The sequence below is a fragment of the Anguilla rostrata genome, chromosome 7 (genome assembly GCF_018555375.3).
Source record: "Anguilla rostrata isolate EN2019 chromosome 7, ASM1855537v3, whole genome shotgun sequence".
In the NCBI taxonomy this organism is placed as follows: domain Eukaryota; kingdom Metazoa; phylum Chordata; class Actinopteri; order Anguilliformes; family Anguillidae; genus Anguilla; species Anguilla rostrata.
Window position 1 is genome coordinate 24,517,623 of NC_057939.1, and position 20,166 is coordinate 24,537,788.

Here is a 20,166-nt window from a genome sequence, read left to right on the forward strand (position 1 = left end):
ATAAAATAAATGCAGGTTTTCTCATTTTATTAACCACCACATACATCGTCTGAATGAATGAATGAATGAATGAATAAATTAATCAATGAATTAATGAAAGAATTAATGGCAACTGTTATCACATTTATTTATCTCAGTGCTTTTGCCATGGTTTCTCAGACAAGCAGTTTTGAATTCATGGGTTTTTTAAGAAATTGGACAGAAAGGTTGTTCGTGTCTACCTCGGCCTTATGAATTTATGTTCTTCATTTTTTTGTTTTAATTACTCATTTTCATTTCTCTCTCCAATTTAGGAATACCAAATTGTACATACATATACCACCCGTATCATGGAGAAGAAAAAAAAACCCGCAAAAATTTGAGTCATTTTGGTTTAGCCATGTCACTTTGAACCAAATATTGTCTATGAGATGTTTACAGGAAGGCACATAGAGCTGAATGATAACTGGACATGCAAGATTTTGGTTTTACACAAACAATATATTCCTTCTCCCTGTGTCCTAGTTAGTCATGTTAATGTGTATGTATAAACGTATGTACTACATGTATAAATGCAGTCCATTTACCATTTAGTCATGTGGCCTGGGCTGATCAGACCAAAGGACAGAAAGAGAAGCAGACTTCAGACGCCTTTTCTGGTGCCGACTCGGTCTCTCTGGCAGAGAGCCAGACCGCAAGGTCAATGGTGGGCTGTGACCAGTTGTTGGTGACCATTAATAATTGACTATCACACCCACTCTCAAAGTACCACTCTCAATTTTATTTATAGTCAAAGTCAAAAGTGAATAAGGGCAGGCGGGGGCTGGTGACCAAAAGCACAGGTGAACATTTCCTTAACACTCCCCCTCCATTTACATTACATTTGAGGCACGTAGCAGGCGTTCTTATCCAGAGTGACTCGCACTTGTGCAAAGCATCCGTGTGTACAGTGGGATGTATACAAGCCAATTTATGTTCAGTATGTTATGAAAGGGAGGGTACACCCGCCGTAGCCCTAACTGAGAATTGAACCTGCAACCCCATTTCCTGAACAGGTATGCTGTACTACACTGCTGCCAGTACTACACTGCACAGATTCAGAACCGCTAGTACAGAGGTATCCAACCCACAAAGCTGTGTTTGTTATCTGTTGCTACTCAGTCTAACTGATGGGCTAAGGAAACCGATTACACAGTTAACTCACCACACCTGGTTTTTTGGATCTCAATCAGTCGCTGGGTAAAAGGTATTTTAAAAACCCATAACAGGCTCTGTGGCTCCAGAACAACTGGTCTCCATTTTCAGAAACCAGGGACCTGATTCACAAAGCAGGATTACTGAGTTAGTTGGATAACGGCACTGAGTAAAACCTGGAACAGTTCTTTTTACTTCAGTCCATGTTCCAGATTTGGGAGGTTTCCGGGTTTTACTCCAGCTAATTCCGTAACCCTTTTTTGTAAAACAGGGCTCTGCTTCGTTAAATACCCCCCTGTTCTGTGGCATACATCAGTGGTAATGAAGGGTTTGTTTTCAAGGGCCTAACTCATCACTAACTTTCTCTGTGTCTCTTCTGATACAGTATATTTAACAGTAAATTCTGTAAGTTTAACATTGTGCACGCATGTGTGTATACACGTATGCATACACATTGATCCAAAGTGTGTACACACTGGATACATACATTATAACCACTCAAGTGTATATTTGTGTTTGACTATTTAGGTAAAGTTCTGCTATGAGTGGGAAAATTCCTAACACGCCCATTGATTACACATTTTCTGTACGCACCAGTACGTCAGCCAGGACATGAAAGACAACACATACCCGGTAGATAGGCATGGAGCACTATAGCAGCGCACCAAGATTGAGTGCATGGGTGTCTCCCATTTCTCGTGCAAACACGCGCCAAAGAAGCGGGGCTAGTCAATATTTACCCATAGAAACCTCCAGTGTGCCGCGTGATGTCATCTTTTCACCGCCATCGTCGGCCGGGCGCTTTCAGTTCGCTCACCTGTGCCTGGGCGATCCACAGGTGACAAAGCGAGCGAGCTAAAATTAGCTCGCGCGACCGCGGCGGCACAGCGGCGTCCACTCCGCCAGGCGGCACGCTGCGACAGCGGGTGCGCGCCACCAAGCGAGCTCCAGCTAGTCCAAATATAGCAGCGGCTCAGCATGCGACGCCGCGGCTACACACGCGCACACGTCAGCGCGAGCACGCGGAGCGCCACAACCTGCCCGGAGCGTCCCAGCCAACCTGCCCCGGAGCGTCCCAGCCAACCTGCCCCGGAGCGTCCCAGCCAACCTGCCCCGGAGCGTCCCAGCCAACCTGCCCCGGAGCGTCCCAGCCAACCTGCCCCGGAGCGTCCCAGCCAACCTGCCCCGGAGCGTCCCAGCCAACCTGCCCCAGTGTCTGCATCCGAAAAAATCGGCAGGGAGGAACTACTTTTAATAAATGGGCAATAGCAGATACTGTGTGTGTGTCAGTCACATTGGCTTTTTGATTTTTATTTGCCTCATTTGATATTGGACTGCATAGCAATAAATGAGAAAAACCCTTAGAGAACACCACGCTACTACTACTTAGAGCGCACTGAGCCGGATACACGGGTGATGATGTCATTACGTAGTCTGTCCCATTACAGCGCAGTGTGGAAAAGCCCTGCACGCAATCGCTTTTCGGAAACACGCGCCGGTGCCTTGTCGCTAGGTGCTGAGGTCTCACGGGCAGACATTACGACAACAGGAACCCTTACATCCATTGAGGGAGCAGCCAAAGGCACAGCCTCTCTAGTGAAGGGCGATTGTACGAAAAGCAGCTATCTTTGTTTCCTGCAGCAGGGCTTTCATTAAAAAGTGGGCGTGCAGACCATTTGCATTGCACATGATGACACTGATATATGCTCAATAATGAGACTTCTGCCATTATTTGAGGATGAAGTGAAAGATATCTCTTTAAGCATATCTATACTGAGTGACTATGATCTTTTTTTGTTAGGGTTCCTAATACGATCGACTCCTTGACAGTCAATCACAGCTTTATTTTATTAATGGAAAGACACCCTACAGCCTTTTGTGTGTGCACTGTGCATCTTCACTAACGACTGCTGTCAAGGTGAAAGAAATCTTTTCTCCCATGACGCCAATTTTGACTCTCAGCTTCCCCCTTTGTGACTCCCTCCCCCCTCCAGAGATCACCGGGGGTATGAAAATATGAGCGCCATGGCAACAGCAGCACAGCAGGCCCCAGTCTGCGAGCCGTGGGTTTGATAAAGTCAAGGAGGAGAATTACAGCCAGATATTCAGGGGATTATATATCAACGCTACTCCCCACCGCTCTCATCCGCCTGGAGAGTTAGGAAAAGAAGACGTTCCGCACGCATCTTTTATTTTTTACAGGAAGTCGGGATGCTCTGTCCTGAGATGCTCCACCGGTAATTAGTCAACTTGAGGGAAGGAAAGAGGGTCAGAGGGGAAAGCAGTTCAGAGAGCAAGAGCGGGTGAGAGAAAGAGATTGAGAGAGAGAGAGAGAGAGAGAGAGATGGCAGGATAGATGGAGGAAGTGAGAAAAACAGAATTCAGGCTGTAGACTAGTGTTGTGCTTAATTATGTTACTGCATATACACATTGTAAAAAGGCACACTGGTCCATTTTAACGAGTACATTGTGCTCCCTCCCTCCATTTTACTTTTAACGGTTGGCATGAAATACATTTACTCAAACAGATCTTATAAATATGAAACTTTAAGTTAGCTTTATTTGTTTTATTATTTGTAGTTAGCATTTACAGAGTACTGAATAAAACAGAACATGGCTCTTTGTATAAATCTGGAATCAGTTCCATGTTACACCCACCTAACTCCAATTGTTATTTCCCATAAATCCAGAAGTCATGGCGAGATCACAGATGAAACCCGGATTCTCAGACTAGACAGAAAACCTGATCTGAAAGCACTGCCTTTAGGCTACAGACTAACATGGAGCATAAACAATTCTTTTACACCAATAGACAATACTAAAAAAATATAAATTACAGTCTCGGCCTCTTTTGATGAAAGCATATTTTGTTAAAACCTTGCTGGTTGGTGTGTAATATTTATCCCTGTAATAAGTAGCTGCATTAGTTTGAGAGATGGAGAACCATGTACAGTTGACAAAGGTTACATTCAGTCATCACCACTACAGGATACAACAACTGCTGCTAGGCATTTGTATTTCAGCTTATACTTCTAGCCAAAGACTTCCATTATCCCCAGCCAAAAGGGTCCAGCAGCACACACTTTGGAAAATTTGAAGAAAAAAAAACAGATCTGAACAAACTGAAGGCCTACTGAGTCCCTGTTTACGTCAGTGTGACCTGACTGTTCCTGTTGACAAAAACCATAACTGAAGGTCATCAGTTTTAATTCTGGATCACTGTAAATCTTGCCGTTTGTAAGAAGCTCATAAAATGAAAGGAAAAATAAAGGAAAGTACAGATGGATTTGGGATGGTTTACATTGCGGTTTAAAATAAGACATAAAATACATTCACACGTATATGATCAATAGATATTACTCATAATATATTTGAAGCTTCTTATATGATTATTAATAATGCGTTAATTCACTGTAGAAAGTTGGTATGCAGTTTTCACTGCTATTAAGGCATAGCCAACAGGCCTTCATGTTTTCGGATTATATGGCAGTGAAGAGGAAGTCACATGGAAATAAAAGAAGGGATACAAGACAGGACCCAAAGATGAAGTGATCATATGCAGTAAATATCTTTGAACCATGTGATTAGTTGCTTTGCCTTTGTGAATGAAGTGAATGATTGTTCTCGCTTTACACATAAACGCACGTGCACGCACGCAAACACACACACACACACACACACACAACGAAGGGAACAATCAACCACTCCACAGGATCTTGCACACACCTTACAGTGAAACTAATATAAAAAATGGATTTCGTAAACAGGACAAAGAAATAAATTTGAAATAACTGGAAAAACAGACAGCAAGCAAACTACAGAAGAGACCTCTTAATGGTCCAGTGAATGGTCAGATGCATGCGTGCGTGAAAACGCTCCCACATCCAACATTTGTTTTGAGTTCTTTGGTTCCGTCACCAAGCCCATTTAACTGAGGCGTGTCACATCCTATTACATCATGTACAAGGCTAAATATGCCGTAAGCTACCTAGGCCCTGAATGGGATTGCTACATGAGGTATATGAGGAGTCTCACACACACTTACATCTCAAGGGCTTCTGAGGACTACAGTTTAAATGTAAAGAAAACAAAGCCTTTCATCATAGTTACCTAAAAAAAAAAAACAAGTTTAAAATAGATTTTTTTTTTCTGACACTGACACTGTCCATTGGCATTTATTCTGAGGATATAATGACTACAAGATAAAATGAATCGGTTTTAGGTGTTTGGTGGAGGCAGCACTGTGCAAAAGTCATGCACTTCTTTGGCAAATGAAGACATTGTGATGCTTAAGGGATTGCACTCCAAAGAGGATTTGAAACAGTAGGCACGTTGTTCGGTTTCTGAATAAGCGCACTTATTAGAGTGTGTTCAGAACAGCTTCTCGTACAGGCGTCATGCATCTGCTATGCATTATGGGAGGCCAGAGGGAGGAAATGAAAGAAAATTGAAGGGAAGCTGTAGACTGGACTAGTGCTATGTCAAATTATATTACTGTATACATACACATTGTAAAAAGGCTTAATAGAGAGAGACAGCAGGGGAGAGAGAGAGACAAAGAGAGAGATGTGAATGTATGTGCTGGATAGTAGGCAGCAGACTGCTAGAGGAATGTTGACCTGCGACGACTGTTGGTGTTGTCGCTTGTGTGCGTGCTCTGTGAGTGAGTGTTTGTGTGTGTGTGTGGAGTGTTTCAGGAGCCTGGCCGATTGTAGCACGTCCCATTTCCGCCACCTGCACTTCACACCATGTGACGTGAAACCTTCGCGATGGCAGCGGAGGAGGAGCATCCGTTTGGCGGTGGCCGTTGTCTTCCTCATCTTCATCCACTAACCTGTGCGTGAGCAGGTGGGGGGGCGCGTAGGTCCTCTCTCCTCATGCAAGCACAGGTCTCCGCTAGCCAACGTGCTCTTCACTAAATTTATGGTTAAAAACATACAAAATCTTCCCATCCGCTTTCCTCTATGGATACGCAGCCAGATGCTCTTCAGCTGTCCTACCATGGGAAAAGGCCCAGCTCCTGAAAACACAATGGAAGATATTTTTTTTTCATTTGCTTAACAGACAACCAAACAGACATTAACACAAATATGAACATTACAGACATTATGACAAACAGACATCACAGATATTTTGCTGTTGACATAAATATGAAGACAAACAGCACAGTTCACATTGGAAGATTTGATTAAATACTACGACAAGGCATCTCTCACACGCACAAAGCGATTAAACTCACCTTAGCGTTAATCACTTTGCACTGTCATTTTCTTCCTAAAACCAGGAAAAAAACGAGACTGAATGAGTGAAATACTGAAAACAAACAGAGTAAAACTGTTGAGCTGTAAACTCAAAAGGAAGAAGTGAGAAACAGGACATGCTAATTGCTTTCAGCGGTCGTTCCTGAGAAAACACTCCGTGTTTGTGAAAGTTTACGCACGCACGGCTGTCAGCTGACTGCACCCCCCCCCGGCGACCCCCCCGCCCCCCCCTCACCTGCCGCACGGAGGTTGCTCTGCTCCTCGGTTCCGTCTCCGTGGGAGACGGGGTCACGCCCCCGTTTTTCTCGGTTATGATCAGAGTCTTCCTCTCTTTCGCCGTCTTGGGGTCGCATTTCGTCACGCGGAATCTGAGGGGGAGGCGGCACAGAAGGACATGAGGTCATGCGTTGGGTGACGCACCCAAGCCCTTCACCCTGCCACTTAAACTCTCAGCCAATCGCTGCTCCCGGAGCAGATGGGCGAAGTGCAAGGGAACCGCCTTTCAAAGCAATTTGGTTTGGATCCTTTGCCTATCATTTCTGCTGAAGTTCCAGTTTAGCTGTAAAATTCCGATAAGCCAGCTGTTACGCATCAGTCCACGTGTCAGAAATGAAAGTTCTGAGCATATACGGATTTCGGTCTCAGAGCTCACCAGCGCAATATGAAACAATATGAGATTAAGTCAGCTGCACGACTGCACGCCATTATCATCACTACAAAACACCGTCAAAAGCGCTACACAGAAATTCGGAAATTCTTTTGGCAATAGTTACAAATAGGCATGTGGTGTGTGTCATTTGGCATGTCGTGCCATTGCAGCATCAATGGTGACATAACGCACCATAAACGTAGTCTGTCCATAAACGTTTATGACGAGTATTTATGAATGTTTATGTAGTATTTATGAACGTGCTTACTATGTATTGCTAACAAAGGAGCTTTTATAATGCTCTTATGAGGGACCATTCATAGAAAGTGTTACCAGACGTACAACTACTCTAATAAAATAATAATGACTTTATTGGTGGATAAAAAAGGTGTTTCAAACTCTTTAAAAAGGCCCAAATTCAGTGTCCTTCCGTTTCCTGCAGACGGGACTGCCTCAGAAATGAATTCAGGTGCAGGGGGAAATGTTCATTTAACTCCCGAGCAGACCGGCCCTTTAAAAGATTAATTAAATCAGCGCATTCGTATTCACGCCCAGCTTGAAATGACCACGTTTCACTTTTCCCTTCACGTAAACGGCAAATGAAAAAGGGCACTCAGCGTTCGGACTCTTATTTAAGGCCAGTGGAAACGAAGCAGCGTGCCGATTGGTGACGGAGGGCCGGTAATGACCCGCTGGGGGCGTGTCTCTGTGCCCGCCGCGCTCACGGATACGGGCAGCGAGGATGCCGGGCGTCGACAAGCTACGTACCTTTGGGGACGAACGCGCAACATTCTACACACAGCAACGTTTCTCAGTGTTAAACGCAACTCAAATAGCATTTACGAAGTCAACAGAGACCGTACGTACTCGATTGTACTCTATGAACTTTAGTCCATCCAACCTAGTGCTGAGGGGGACACTGCTCACCGTTTGTTCCTTCTAGAGGGAAACGAGGAACCCTACTGACTTCCTAACACAGCCAACGTGCATCCTCCCCTCCCTCCAGGAGATAAATCAAACATTTAACACCAAACAAGTCATTTTCTATCGAGTGGTTTGATTACTTACTCTGCTTACTTTAAAAAAACAGAGTGTAGCACAGTGGGTAAGGAACTGGGCTTGTAACTGAAAGATTGCAGGTTCGATTCCCAGGTAGGACACTGCCGCTGTACCCTTGAGCAAGGTACCTAACCGAAATTGCTTCAGTATATATCCAGCTGTGTAAATGGATACAATGTAAAATGCTATGTAAAAAGTTGTGTAAGTTGCTCTGGATAAGAGCGTCTGCTAAATGCCTGTAATGTAATGTAATGGAAAAAAAAAAGCCCAGACTGTACAGTAAAAAGTTACCCAGTTACGCTTACTCACACATCTACATTGCAGAAGAGATGTTCAGTTTAGCTCAAGACAGGTGTCAGTCCATGACGCAGTAGTAACAGCTGATTACCTCAAATTTCCATGCATCCAGGGGGAGGACATGACCTTATTCTCACAGTTGAAGGTTTGACCAAAGACATTTAGCTCCTTTCAAAAGGGTCCATCTGGATCAAATTGGGATATTAGCATCCACCAGGGGGCACTATTCCCTGCGATAATATCACTGTTCAAAGTCCACAATAACTGCAGCTGTGCCACTATGCATGAGGGCTTAGTTTTGAACATTCTTTTACACTGTATCTGTTCATTAGTGTTGGAATCCTTTAAATCCCAACTGTCCCAAACCCCCAGTAGAATCTAATCATGACTGTGATCCTAATCATGACTGATTCCAAACGTGACAGTGATTCTAATCATGACTGTAAATCTAATTATGACTGTCAATGTAATGTAATGACTGTGGTTCTAGTAATCACTTCAAATGTACTCATGACTGTTCACCTGCATAAGTCTTACATACTGACGTCTTAAAATACCTGCGCACACACACTCGCGCACATACACACACACACACACACACGCTCATGTAGGGCCCTTACCTGCCCACGGCGAGCACGGTGACCTCACCCAGGTGACTCCGCCTGTCCCCCCTGCCCCTGCTGGACCGGCGCATCACGGGCCACTTCTTCTGGTTGCAGCGGCCGCAGATGTTCTTATGCCCGCCCGCCCCCCCCACGGTGTGCAGGTGACTGCAGGTGTGCTTGAGCGCGCCTGCTGGAGCCCCCGGGGACAGGGGGGTCATGGGAGTTGTGGGGGTCATGGGGGTCATGGGCGTTGTGGGCGTATTGGGAGAGTTCGGGGTGCTGGGGCTGTGGAGTGAGATACATGGCAGCGCTCTTATGATGTCATTGTCACGCGCCACACAACACCAGCCTTGTGCATTCAGCCTTTACACCACACATTGTCCTGGCTACATTCCCATCTGGCTCACAACCTGCCACCTAATCACACACCCCCCCCCCCCCTAGTTTAATTGGCTAAAAAAATAGTTCTCTCCCTCTCCGCCTCAGCTGATGTATAACAAGTATTCTGGCCCCAAATTGCTATCGTGCATCACCCAGGTGGGTGCTACACATTAGCCACAGTTGAACACTCATCACTCTAATTATTATTATTATTATTATTGTTATTGTTACATTACTGGGGGATGAAGAGGTGAACGCTAAGGAGAAGAAGGAGCTGAGTGAGGAGATTTGGGGAGGAAAGCATTTCAACAGGACTGTGGGAGCAGCAGGGTGGGAGAATCTGGATTATCAGACAGGAGCACTGCAGGCGGTTCGGGGGGGGCGGAGGGTGGGGGGCAGGGAGAGGAATGAGCACCACACCGACCATGCATTTGGAGATTCGGCCCTTCCCTTAAACTGCACATTATGCATCAACACAATGCAGTTACGACACAATGCAACGCAATACAATAAACGCGCATCCATCCCCGATGAGCCATTGTACCCGAGAGGGAGCGCTGCCAGACGAGCGAGCCTCCTGATTATGACAGACAGAGCCCCGGCCTGACTAATCGCAGCCCGCAGCTTCGCTGGCGAGCGCAGGAAGCCGTCCGACGGGCTCGCCGCTCTTTCCCTTTGAGCCCGCCGCGCGAGCCGGCCCCCGGGGCTGGAGACCAGCGGGCAGCTCCCCGAGGACCGGGGGGATAAATTTAATTACTGGAACGCCGGCTCCCGCCCGTGACGGCGCTCGCCTCGATTGTTTCCCCCCCGCCGTCGTTCTCGGGGATCCGCTCAAATCGCCATTCGGGACGCGGCGGTTCGTGACCGAGCAGCTGGCGTAGCCGGAAGGCCCCACGCGGGGGGGGGGGCGGGGCGGGGGGGGGGTGCTGGAGGGGTAGGGGGTTATGGCGCGGTCACGCCAAGCCGAAAGACAGGGGGGAAAGTGCGGTCGCGGGGACCGAACCGTGAACCTACTGGAGCGTCTCTGTTTGAGCATCGGATTCAGGCATGAACGTGAAGTTGTGGGGAGCCGGGGCGAGCGTAAGAACATGGGTGTGTGTGCATGTGCATGCATGCCTGTATCTACATGCATGTATGAGTGACTGTGTGTGTGTGTGTGTGTTGGCATGCCAGTATCTACATGCATGCATGACTCCGTATGTGTGACTAAGCCTGAATATATGTGTGTGTGTGTGTGTGTGTACGCGCAGAGGAGGAGACTGAAAAGAGGAGTGCAGAGGAGCGCGAGGGAGAAAAGAAGTGGAGGATGACAGAGGAGAAGAGATAGAGAGGAAGACAGCAGAAAAAGGCAGTGAAGGAGAAGTGGAGAGGGGAGAACGGAGGAGGAAAAGGAGAGAGAAGGGTAAGAGAAGAGAGAGGAAGGAGAAGAGGAGTTGAGAGAGAGAGGAGATAAACATGCAGAGGAGGAGAGGAGGTGTCTGAGTGAGCAGCAGGGGGACTCTGGGTTAGCACTGCAGGGAGTGAGTGAGAAGAGAGGCAGAGCTGGAACCACACCCACCGGTGGAAACCGCAGCACCCCCCTTCCACCCAAACCCACCCACCCACCCACCCACCCACCGCTGCTCCTCTCTCTCCCACAAGGTCCCATAAATTAGACCAGCCCGAGCCTGGACACCCCAACCTAAGTGTTCCGCTGGCAGTCTGCCCGCCCATTGAGAACCCGGGGGGGAGAATGGCGGCGGCGATGTCGCCGGAATACCCAATCAGCTGCAATCCCTCAACCTGCTGCTATACTTTCAAACTGCACCTCGACCGCTCATGTCACATCCTATATAATAATAATAACAATAATAATAATAATAATAATAATAGAGCTCTTCAGAGCATACGATTCACAGTCACTGTGTCTGCCTGGTATCTGTTCCATATCTCTCAAATAAAACACAAGGTGAGAGGGTGCAGGACTCTGTGTGCTTCAGGTCTAACTCTGCAGGTTCAAGTCTACTTATACTGGCTGGAAAAAAAAGCTTTCAAACCACTGTCTCATAAGAAAATATGGGCGACATCACCACCTAGTGTCTAAAATGTAAATAGCAGCTGGCAACCTTGTTCGGAACATTAAAAAGACATCCAATCAGCTGCCTTTACAGTGTGGTCAGAAGCATTTGTTTGCTTACGCTGCATTACTTTAAACAGACTGACAGTAATATATATGTAACCTAAGCCAACATTTTATCATTAAGAGCAGGTATAAAGTTCAGCCTCCTTACTCATCTGAATCCACGCTGTTTCCATGCACCATGGCTTTCAATGCATCGGAGTTAGCTAGAGAGAGAGAGAGAGAGAGAGAGAAAGAGAGAGAGTGAGAGTATGACTCACACTTATCAACACCGTTACATTATTAATATCAAAAAATAACTTAACATTTGACCTGGAGAGGAATGGTGGGCTAAGGAATGAAAGGGGGGTAATTAAGTGGTTTGCTGGGGAGGGCCTATACCACAGTCTCTGACTAAGGCTGGGGAAGGACTATACCACAGTCTCTGACTAAGGCTGGGGAAGGACTATACCACAGTCTCTGACTAAGGCTGGGGAAGGACTATACCACAGTCTCTGACTAAGGCTGGGGAAGGACTATACCACAGTCTCTGACTAAGGCTGGGGAAGGACTATACCACAGTCTCTGACTAAGGCTGGGGAAGGACTATACCACAGTCTCTGACTAAGGCTGGAGAAGGACTATACCACAGTCTTGACTAAGGCTGGGGAAGGACTATACCACAGTCTCTGATTAAGGCTGGGAAAGGCCTATACCACAGTCTCTGACTAAGGCTGGAGAAGGACTATACCACAGTCTCTGACTAAGGCTGGAGAAGGACTATACCACAGTCTCTGATTAAGGCTGGGAAAGGCCTATACCACAGACTCTGATTAAGGCTGGGAAAGGCCTATAGTATATTGACCCTGATTACTGTTTAGGCCTGATTAAGGCCTCAGGAACTGAAAAATCTGGATTGAATAGAGGGAAACATGCTACACATGCGCCAGACTCCCTCTCTGACTCACTGACCAATTTCCCTTCCCTCTCTCTCGAACACGAACAAGTCCTCTTTAAGATGTCAGCAGTCAAGACGTGCGCCGCTCAGCTAGCTAGCGACCCTTCCCGGCTGAGAGAGCTCTGACGAGCAGGGTGTCTTATAAATCTGGTGGAAAGCAGCAAGCTCTATTTACGTAATAAAATAAACAAAGTCGAGATTTATGAAAGTGTCGTGCGCATTAGGAGCAGAGACAGCGTTTACATTCACAGTGGAACAACGCCGCCACCTGCTGGACGGTTTTCTGTAAGCGGCAGGATTTTCACCACAAACCGGTCTGGCCCCGATTGTGAACCTAAGAAACTTCTTTCAAATAAATTTTTTTTTTAAAAACCCAGCTTTCAAAACACAAGAAGGAACACAGCCAAGTGTGCAGCCTGAGATTAAACTGTTCTGAGATCAGCTGAGATGTTTGAGGCAGAAGACAGAAATGAACTCTGAGGGTAAACCTCGCCAACGCCCCGAGACTGGATCAGACTGGATCATTTATCCCTTTTCCCCTGACACGGAACTTCAAATTCAACTTCGATAAACAACACATTCCTGCTTACTGCAGTATTCAGATGGACTCTGTAGTGAAGGAGACCAGTCTGTTCAGGCTATAGTGAAATGTGCGCCCAGCACATCCCCAGTACAATATATTTTATCATAAGCAAGATTCACATTCATGTAACGTGCTCTCTGTTTGAAGACCCTGTGCAATCAAAGTTGTCATTTTTAAATTGGTATATTAAACATGAAACCCCAAAACCTATAATATTAAGCTTGGGCTATTGAGTTGTCATTTATTTATTTATTTTTTTTACCTGAAAGTCACAAAGCCCCTGAAAGTTTTTGGTTCATGTTGTTGAACACCCCACAACAGGAGGATTTGGTACAGGTCTTTCTGAAAGCACCTCACTCATGACGACTTTGTTTTTAACCAATCATCGGTGCATCCATTTATTGGGCTGCTAATGTGAAGTGAACCTGCAGTGAATATCCAATACAGAGCAGACATACTTCACATCAAAAGGAAATGCTAATTTCCCCCCACATTTACAAATTTGGAAACCATAGTTAAGCACTTTTACCTTGTGGCTTAAGGAACTCAAGAAACGACAGCAAAGGGTCATATCTATGAAGAGTTTCATGTTGAACACAATGCAACATTACAGCTATGAGTTTATAAAGTTGGGTGCATGAGAAACATGCAGTAAAGTATCAAATCACTGAGGAACAGTACTGTACACTAGCCCCCCAGAGCCCTGGATTACCTTCGTTCTTCATGATGTAATGAACGATCTGGTTCACGGTGTCGCTGTTGCTGTCATTGAAGGTGTTGTCCAGATCTGGGGCTGAGGCAGAACAGAGACAACTTTGTGAACAGGACATCAAAGGCAAACATCATCAGTGTTTCCCCTACACAGAGGCAGCAACGCCATAGCACCACTGCTAAATTACTAGCGCCGCCGCTAAAGGCGAATGGGTCCACTGGCTCAGAATAACTGTTGAGAGAAATATCTTTTGCCATATTGTTCTTATTTGACCATAAATTGTTGCTTTTGATTTTGAGTCAACTTGTAACATGTAATCTTCGGTCTTTGTTAGATATTTCAGGCAGTGTTACGGAAGTCTCTTGTGGTGTTGTCTGTTACCGCAACCAAACCCATCCACAGAGTGGTAAACAGGAAGCTGGCACAAACATCGATGAATGAGCTGAGCTGTGAATAAGCTGTACGCCTGGCTGCATGCGCACAGGCAGCACTGAGTGTCGCCCTAATCCAAGGGGCAAGATTTCGGTTCTCAACATCAGCACCGGATGTAATGTCGCCCCCTGCTGATTTTCGCTCAAAAAGCAAGTTTCGCCACGGGCCTCCATTCATTCCATTCCCCTCAAATATTGATGTTAACTCTGTGCATTATATTAGGAAGAAAAAACATCTATTATTTTTACTATTATTATTACTACACAGACAATGCTATGAATTTTTAATGTATTATGTATTCTAGCCAATGTCTGCGCTATCCTCCTTGTACATGTGATTTAGGCATTTGACCATGTCACACAACTGAGCATGTCTGTTAAATGAAAAAATTGTACATCCTGGTTCTGATTCGCTGTTCATATCATTGGACAAAACCCAGTATGCCTCAAGTACCTGCAAACGAAAAAAGACAAACTGCAACATGCAAACACAGAATAAGTGTAGTGATGTACACTTCCTAGCATCTGGTATTCAGCTATTGAGCAAGCCAGTGCCAACTATGGCCATCTGCCTGGCACACCATTTACAGTTTAAGACCTGGCAGCTGTGTCACTCCAATACACAGCCTGCTTACAGTACAACCAGCACTTTAGGATAGTACACAACAAAATACTGCACTTAGCAGTTTCATTCACAAATTCCAACCTGCATTACACCACTAGTCGCTTCAATTTTCCCAATTTCATACCTTCCCGTCTATGTTGTACTTAAGTCATGAGAAATGATTTAAGGGCGTCTTTAGTACAAACACACAATTCTTCACTCGCCCGTCTTCTTTTAACAGAAGCTTACCTTCTGTTGATTTAACTAAACAGTATAAGCTGGTTACTCAGCTGCAATTCATCTGTAAACAGATCTAGCCAATAAAAATTTGGCTAGATCGGTCATATGACGTGTTCATAAAAAGCAGCCATAAGCAGTCTCTAGCTATAACGGAGAACGCCCAGAAACAGATCACCGACGCACCCCTGGCCAGTTGACCTGGGTATAATTTTTTTCAGATGTAATTTGAGAACCCATTTTGCCTACGCCCAGTCCCCTACCCCCTCCCCCCCACACACACACACACACACACACACACACACACACACACTTTCCTCCTGCTGCATGCTAACGATACAAGATTCCCTCCCTCAGCCTGCATTTTGACCGCTGCCACAGGGAAATCACTTCCTGTGTTGGTTTCCGCCAGCAGTTTCCTTTCGACACTTTCGGAAGGGTCAGCTGACAAACTGAACAGACTGTTCCAGAAGCTTATTCTTAGTAGCTTAGCATTTCTGAATGAATGAATGAATGAATGAATGAATGAATGAATGAATAAATAAATAAATAAATAAATAAATAAATAAATAAATAAATAAATAAATAAATAAATAAATAAATATCACTTACTCACTTAAAACAATGATTGAAATTACTCACTGATACTTTCACTAAATGTATGAAAAAGTATTCATTACCTCCAATGTTTGATTTTTATCTTCATCTCTCAAAATTTCTCTATTCTTAGGCTTTCCTGCAAATGTATATACAGTGGCCCCAAAAAGTATTCGGACACTTAAGCCACGCTTAAAAATGTATGGATTTCATTGAATTAAATAACAAAATTTTAAACCAAGTGGCATTTATGTTAAAGACAGATACCTTAAGCACACCTTTCAAGCAAAACATTTCACAAAAAGATGTTTGTTAGGTTTTAAATTATAAAATAATATATACTAGATATACTGTTCCAAATTAGGACAAAAAAGTATTTGGACACTCAAACCTATACTGATTGTGAAACTTAGTGGAACATGAACTGAACTACACCTGTGGTTGGAGCACCTGTGTGAAATTAAGGATAATTGACTCATTTACCCACTATAAATGATCTTGGAGCAGTTGTTTGAAAGTAATTGCAAAAATGGCTAAGAAAAGTGAAGTAAGTTCTGAGAAAAGGTCTAGCATCATTTGTTGGCGCAAAGAAGGCAACTCTATTCGACAGATCAGCAAAAAACTTAATCTCCCATCTTCCACAGTTGGGTATATTGTAAAAAAATTCAAAGATGAAGGACTTGTGAATGAGAACAGAAAGCGCAGAGGCAGACCCAGAAAGACCACCAGCAAATTGGACAGGATAATTGTTGGTAGCATCAAGAAAAACAGGCGAGAAACAGCAGCAAGGATTGCCTCAGACATCAACAAGAATTACCAGATACAACTCAGTTCACAGACTATTCAAAACAGGATCAATGAGCATGGGTACAGAGGGCGAGTAATGCGGCGAAAACCATTCATTAGCCTAAAGAACAGGAAAGCCAGGGTAAAATTTGCAAAAGAACATGCGCACAAAGATGGCAGCTTTTGGAGAACTGTCTTATTTTCTGATGAGTCCAAATGTAACCTCCATGGATCTGATGGCAGAGCATTTGTGTGGAGAAAGCCAGGAGAAGAATTCCAACCGGACTGCACTAAAGGTACTGTAAAGCATGGAGGTGGAAATGTGAAAGTCTGGGGCTGTTTTTCTTACAGTGAGCTTGTGTGCATTGATGGAATCATGAACTCTGAAGTATACAGATGCATTTTGGATGCAAATTTACAGAAATCAGCAAAGAAATTATTCAAACGACAGAAGTGGATCTTTCAGCAGGATAACGATCCAAAACATACCAGCTGCCTGTTGAAAGAATACTTCGCCAAAAAGAAAATTTCAGTCTTAGAATGGCCGTCCCAGAGCCCTGACCTAAACCCTATAGAGCATCTATGGGATGCAATGGAGAAGAAAATGTCAGGCCGTCGATGCACTCGTGTGGATGAATTGAAAGCTTTGCTGGCTGAAATGTGGAGGAAACTTTCACCACAGCTGTTCATGAAACTAATTGATTGCATGCCCAGACGTTGTCAAGAAGTTTTGCAAAGTAAAGGGTGGCAAACTAAATACTAAAACACTTAAACTGTGATCTTTATTGAAGGCATTATTGAGTGTCCAAATACTTTTTTGTCTTCATTTTCAGCAGTATATCTATTGTTTTATTGTTTAAAAGCCAACCAACATCTTTTTGTGAAATGTTTTGCTTGAAAAGCGTGCTTAAGGCATCTATCTTTAACATAAATGTTATTTGGTTTGACATTTTGTTATGTAATTCAATAAAATTCATAAATTTCTAAGCATGGCTTCAGTGTCCAAATACAGTGGCCCCAAAAAGTATTTGCCATTTGAATCTAGCTTTTAAAAAAGAAAAGTTGATGCTTGTCAATCATTTAATTAAGATGTGCCAATTTAAGAAATCATAGTGATTATTGTTTTCAAGCAGCATGCCTTGGTTGTTTCTCAGGGCTCAATGAAGCTGAGAGGCAAGAAGATGTCCTCAAGTTTATACCCAACTGCAGCATTTTCTTGATTTTCTGCAAGAGCTTCTGGAGAAGAAGAAGGACCTGGAGGCAGGAGGTGAGGAAGAACAGCCCTATTTTTTGTGATGCTTTCGTGACATTTTGTGATATCTGATGTTTGCTAACATTAATTTGTGTAATTTTTTTAATGACTCACATTTCTTCCTTCCATCGGAACATCAGACTGGTGGAACACATGCATGCATGCCCACAGACACTCAAGAGCTCGCAAATGATTGCAGATCTCATACAGTTATTTATGTCTAATCTCGATTAAAGAGACTGACACATAGACAAGAGGTAAGAGATCGTAGTTTGGATTACCTTGAGTGCATGCATGTTTTTTTCCTCAATGGATTTTATCAGTGAAATGAGGAATCGATCATGCCCTAGTTACAGGTGTGACAAGCCCCGCCCACCCAAGACATATTCACTCTGGCCCCCAGATGAACTCTACAGAGGCAGGTTAGACAGGGAGCATGCTGTCTCCAAGGAGTGTGACATGCTATTCCACACACATGCACATGCATGCACATAGTTTGAATGTGGCAAAATAAAAAAAGGGGTGGAATGTAAATCTCACGCAGTATCTCAAGCAGGGAACTAAATGAATACGGTTTAGTAGAATATATTGACTCATTGAAAGAGTGCATTGTCAAATAATGAGTTTAAACCACATGTTTCGCCAGTTTACAATGTCTGCTGTGAAAATATAAGCATGTACTAGTGAACCAACTCATTACCAATTAAACAGCATCAGAATCTGCACCAACGAACTGATCTTTAAGTGGTCAATAAGCCCTGATCACAGAGCCAGAAAATAAAGATGTGATCATGTGCAAAAACTGCATCTGATTGGATTACTCAAGAAAACTGCTTGATTTTAAATCAAGTGAGATAAAGAAAACTTTGCTTTAAAAGTTTACATTTCAGCAACCTCCATCTGAGGCTGAAAAGCTCTGACCAAGATCACTTGCACTTGCAACATCATGGACGCAAAATGAGAAGGAAGTTTAATTTCCTTCTGAGTGTTAAGCAGAACATTGGTGACCAGTAAGAGCTCAGAGATGCTCCAGGTGTAGGTCTAATGACAAGAGAACTCTGATGTCATATCCAGCGCCCTGTCACTGAAATTAAAGGGTTTAAATCATTCTTTAGATATTAGCTGACTTTTGAATTAGAACAAAGGCCCGCATGGTGGTGGGGAAGGTCCTGGGTTCGAATCCTGGCCTGGGCCTTTCTGTGTGGAGTGTTCATGTTCTCCCCATCTCTGGGTACTCCAGTTTCCTCCCACAGTCCAAAGACATGCAGGTAGGCTAATTGGAGACTCTTAATTGCCCACAGATATGAATGTGCATAGGTATGAGTGTGTGAGTGAATGGTGCGTGTTCCCTGTGATAGATTGGCGACCTGTCCAGGGTGCATTCCCGCCTCTCGCCCAATGCACGCTGGGAAAGGCTCCAGCAATCCCGTGACCCTGACCAGGATACGCAGGTATAGATAATGGGTGGATCGATGAATTAAAGCAAGAGGAGGCGGCAGAAGCTGCGTTCTACTCTGCAGTGAATACAGCAGTGGATTTGTCTGTAGAATATGTGCTAAACTACCAGCACGGATCAAAAGCAGAGCTTCACAATTTATTATTGCTGTAGGTAGCTTTCGTGCACGTTATTACACGAATATTCTTTCCTGACAGTCAATAAAGTATTACTCAGCTAATAATTGTAACATTTGATAGAATGCTTATGTTAATGTTTTTTCTTTTTTTTTTTGAAATCCAGTTTTTCAAGAAGAATGTGTTTAAGGTACATGGGAAAAGAGGAGGAAGATTCGTGGGCTCTTGCACAAGCAGAACAAAAGGAGCTGTGCCCTGAGCAGGTTACGTAAGCCCATTTCACACACGACTGCAAGGGCTGCAACAGGGGAAATACTGCAAACGTAGCCCTGGTCACGAGCCCCGCCATTAATCTGCAGACGACGTAGCGAAAGAGACGAGTTAATTCACCAATAAACCGCCGATAAAAACTGCAGCCGTTCTCCCGCAAATCAATATCTCAGATCTCACTTCACTTCAGCGTACCAGCCTAGAAGTGGGCAGTAGAATTACACAACGGAGGATGGCTTGTGTTTACCTTTCTGTGTGTGTGTGTGTGTCCATGAAAGCCAATCAGATCGCCACCTTCTATCTGGGAAAAAAAACCTTTACTACCAGGGATTAAATTACAAAAAAATCTTTACAGTATATCACACTAAGCAAGCTGCCATTCCCAAACACAAATTATATTGTTTAAATACAGAAATAGGCAGCAATTTGCAATTTGATACAAATCGATACTACAATGAGATTTGTAGTTTCCACACACCACCTGACGATTTATCATGCAAGCTTTTCCCATGACGCCTGCGCTGTGTGCTTTTGTTTCCGTTCTGTGCGCTGAGGCTTGCATACAGGCTCGGGAACAAAACGGAAACACTCCGGTTCGGTTTCTCTTCTTACCTGAAGCTTAGACTTCAGTTTTAACTGGA

At 44.3% G+C, this 20,166-nt stretch overlaps 1 protein-coding gene across 1 annotated transcript in view; it reads right to left on the minus strand.

The window, feature by feature from the left end:
- Window positions 1-3,725: 3,725 nt before the first annotated feature.
- rell1 (RELT like 1) overlaps window positions 3,726-20,166 on the minus strand; it is a 28,127-nt gene continuing 11,686 nt past the window's right edge. Inside the window, exons 3-8 of the mRNA XM_064343845.1 lie at window positions 13,777-13,857; window positions 11,696-11,750; window positions 9,060-9,329; window positions 6,670-6,802; window positions 6,413-6,447; window positions 3,726-6,193 (exon numbers count right to left, since the gene is read on the minus strand). Of these exons, the coding sequence (XP_064199915.1) occupies window positions 6,424-6,447; window positions 6,670-6,802; window positions 9,060-9,329; window positions 11,696-11,750; window positions 13,777-13,857 (563 nt within the window). The 3' untranslated portion in view covers window positions 3,726-6,193; window positions 6,413-6,423. The remainder of the gene's footprint in view (window positions 6,194-6,412; window positions 6,448-6,669; window positions 6,803-9,059; window positions 9,330-11,695; window positions 11,751-13,776; window positions 13,858-20,166) is intronic.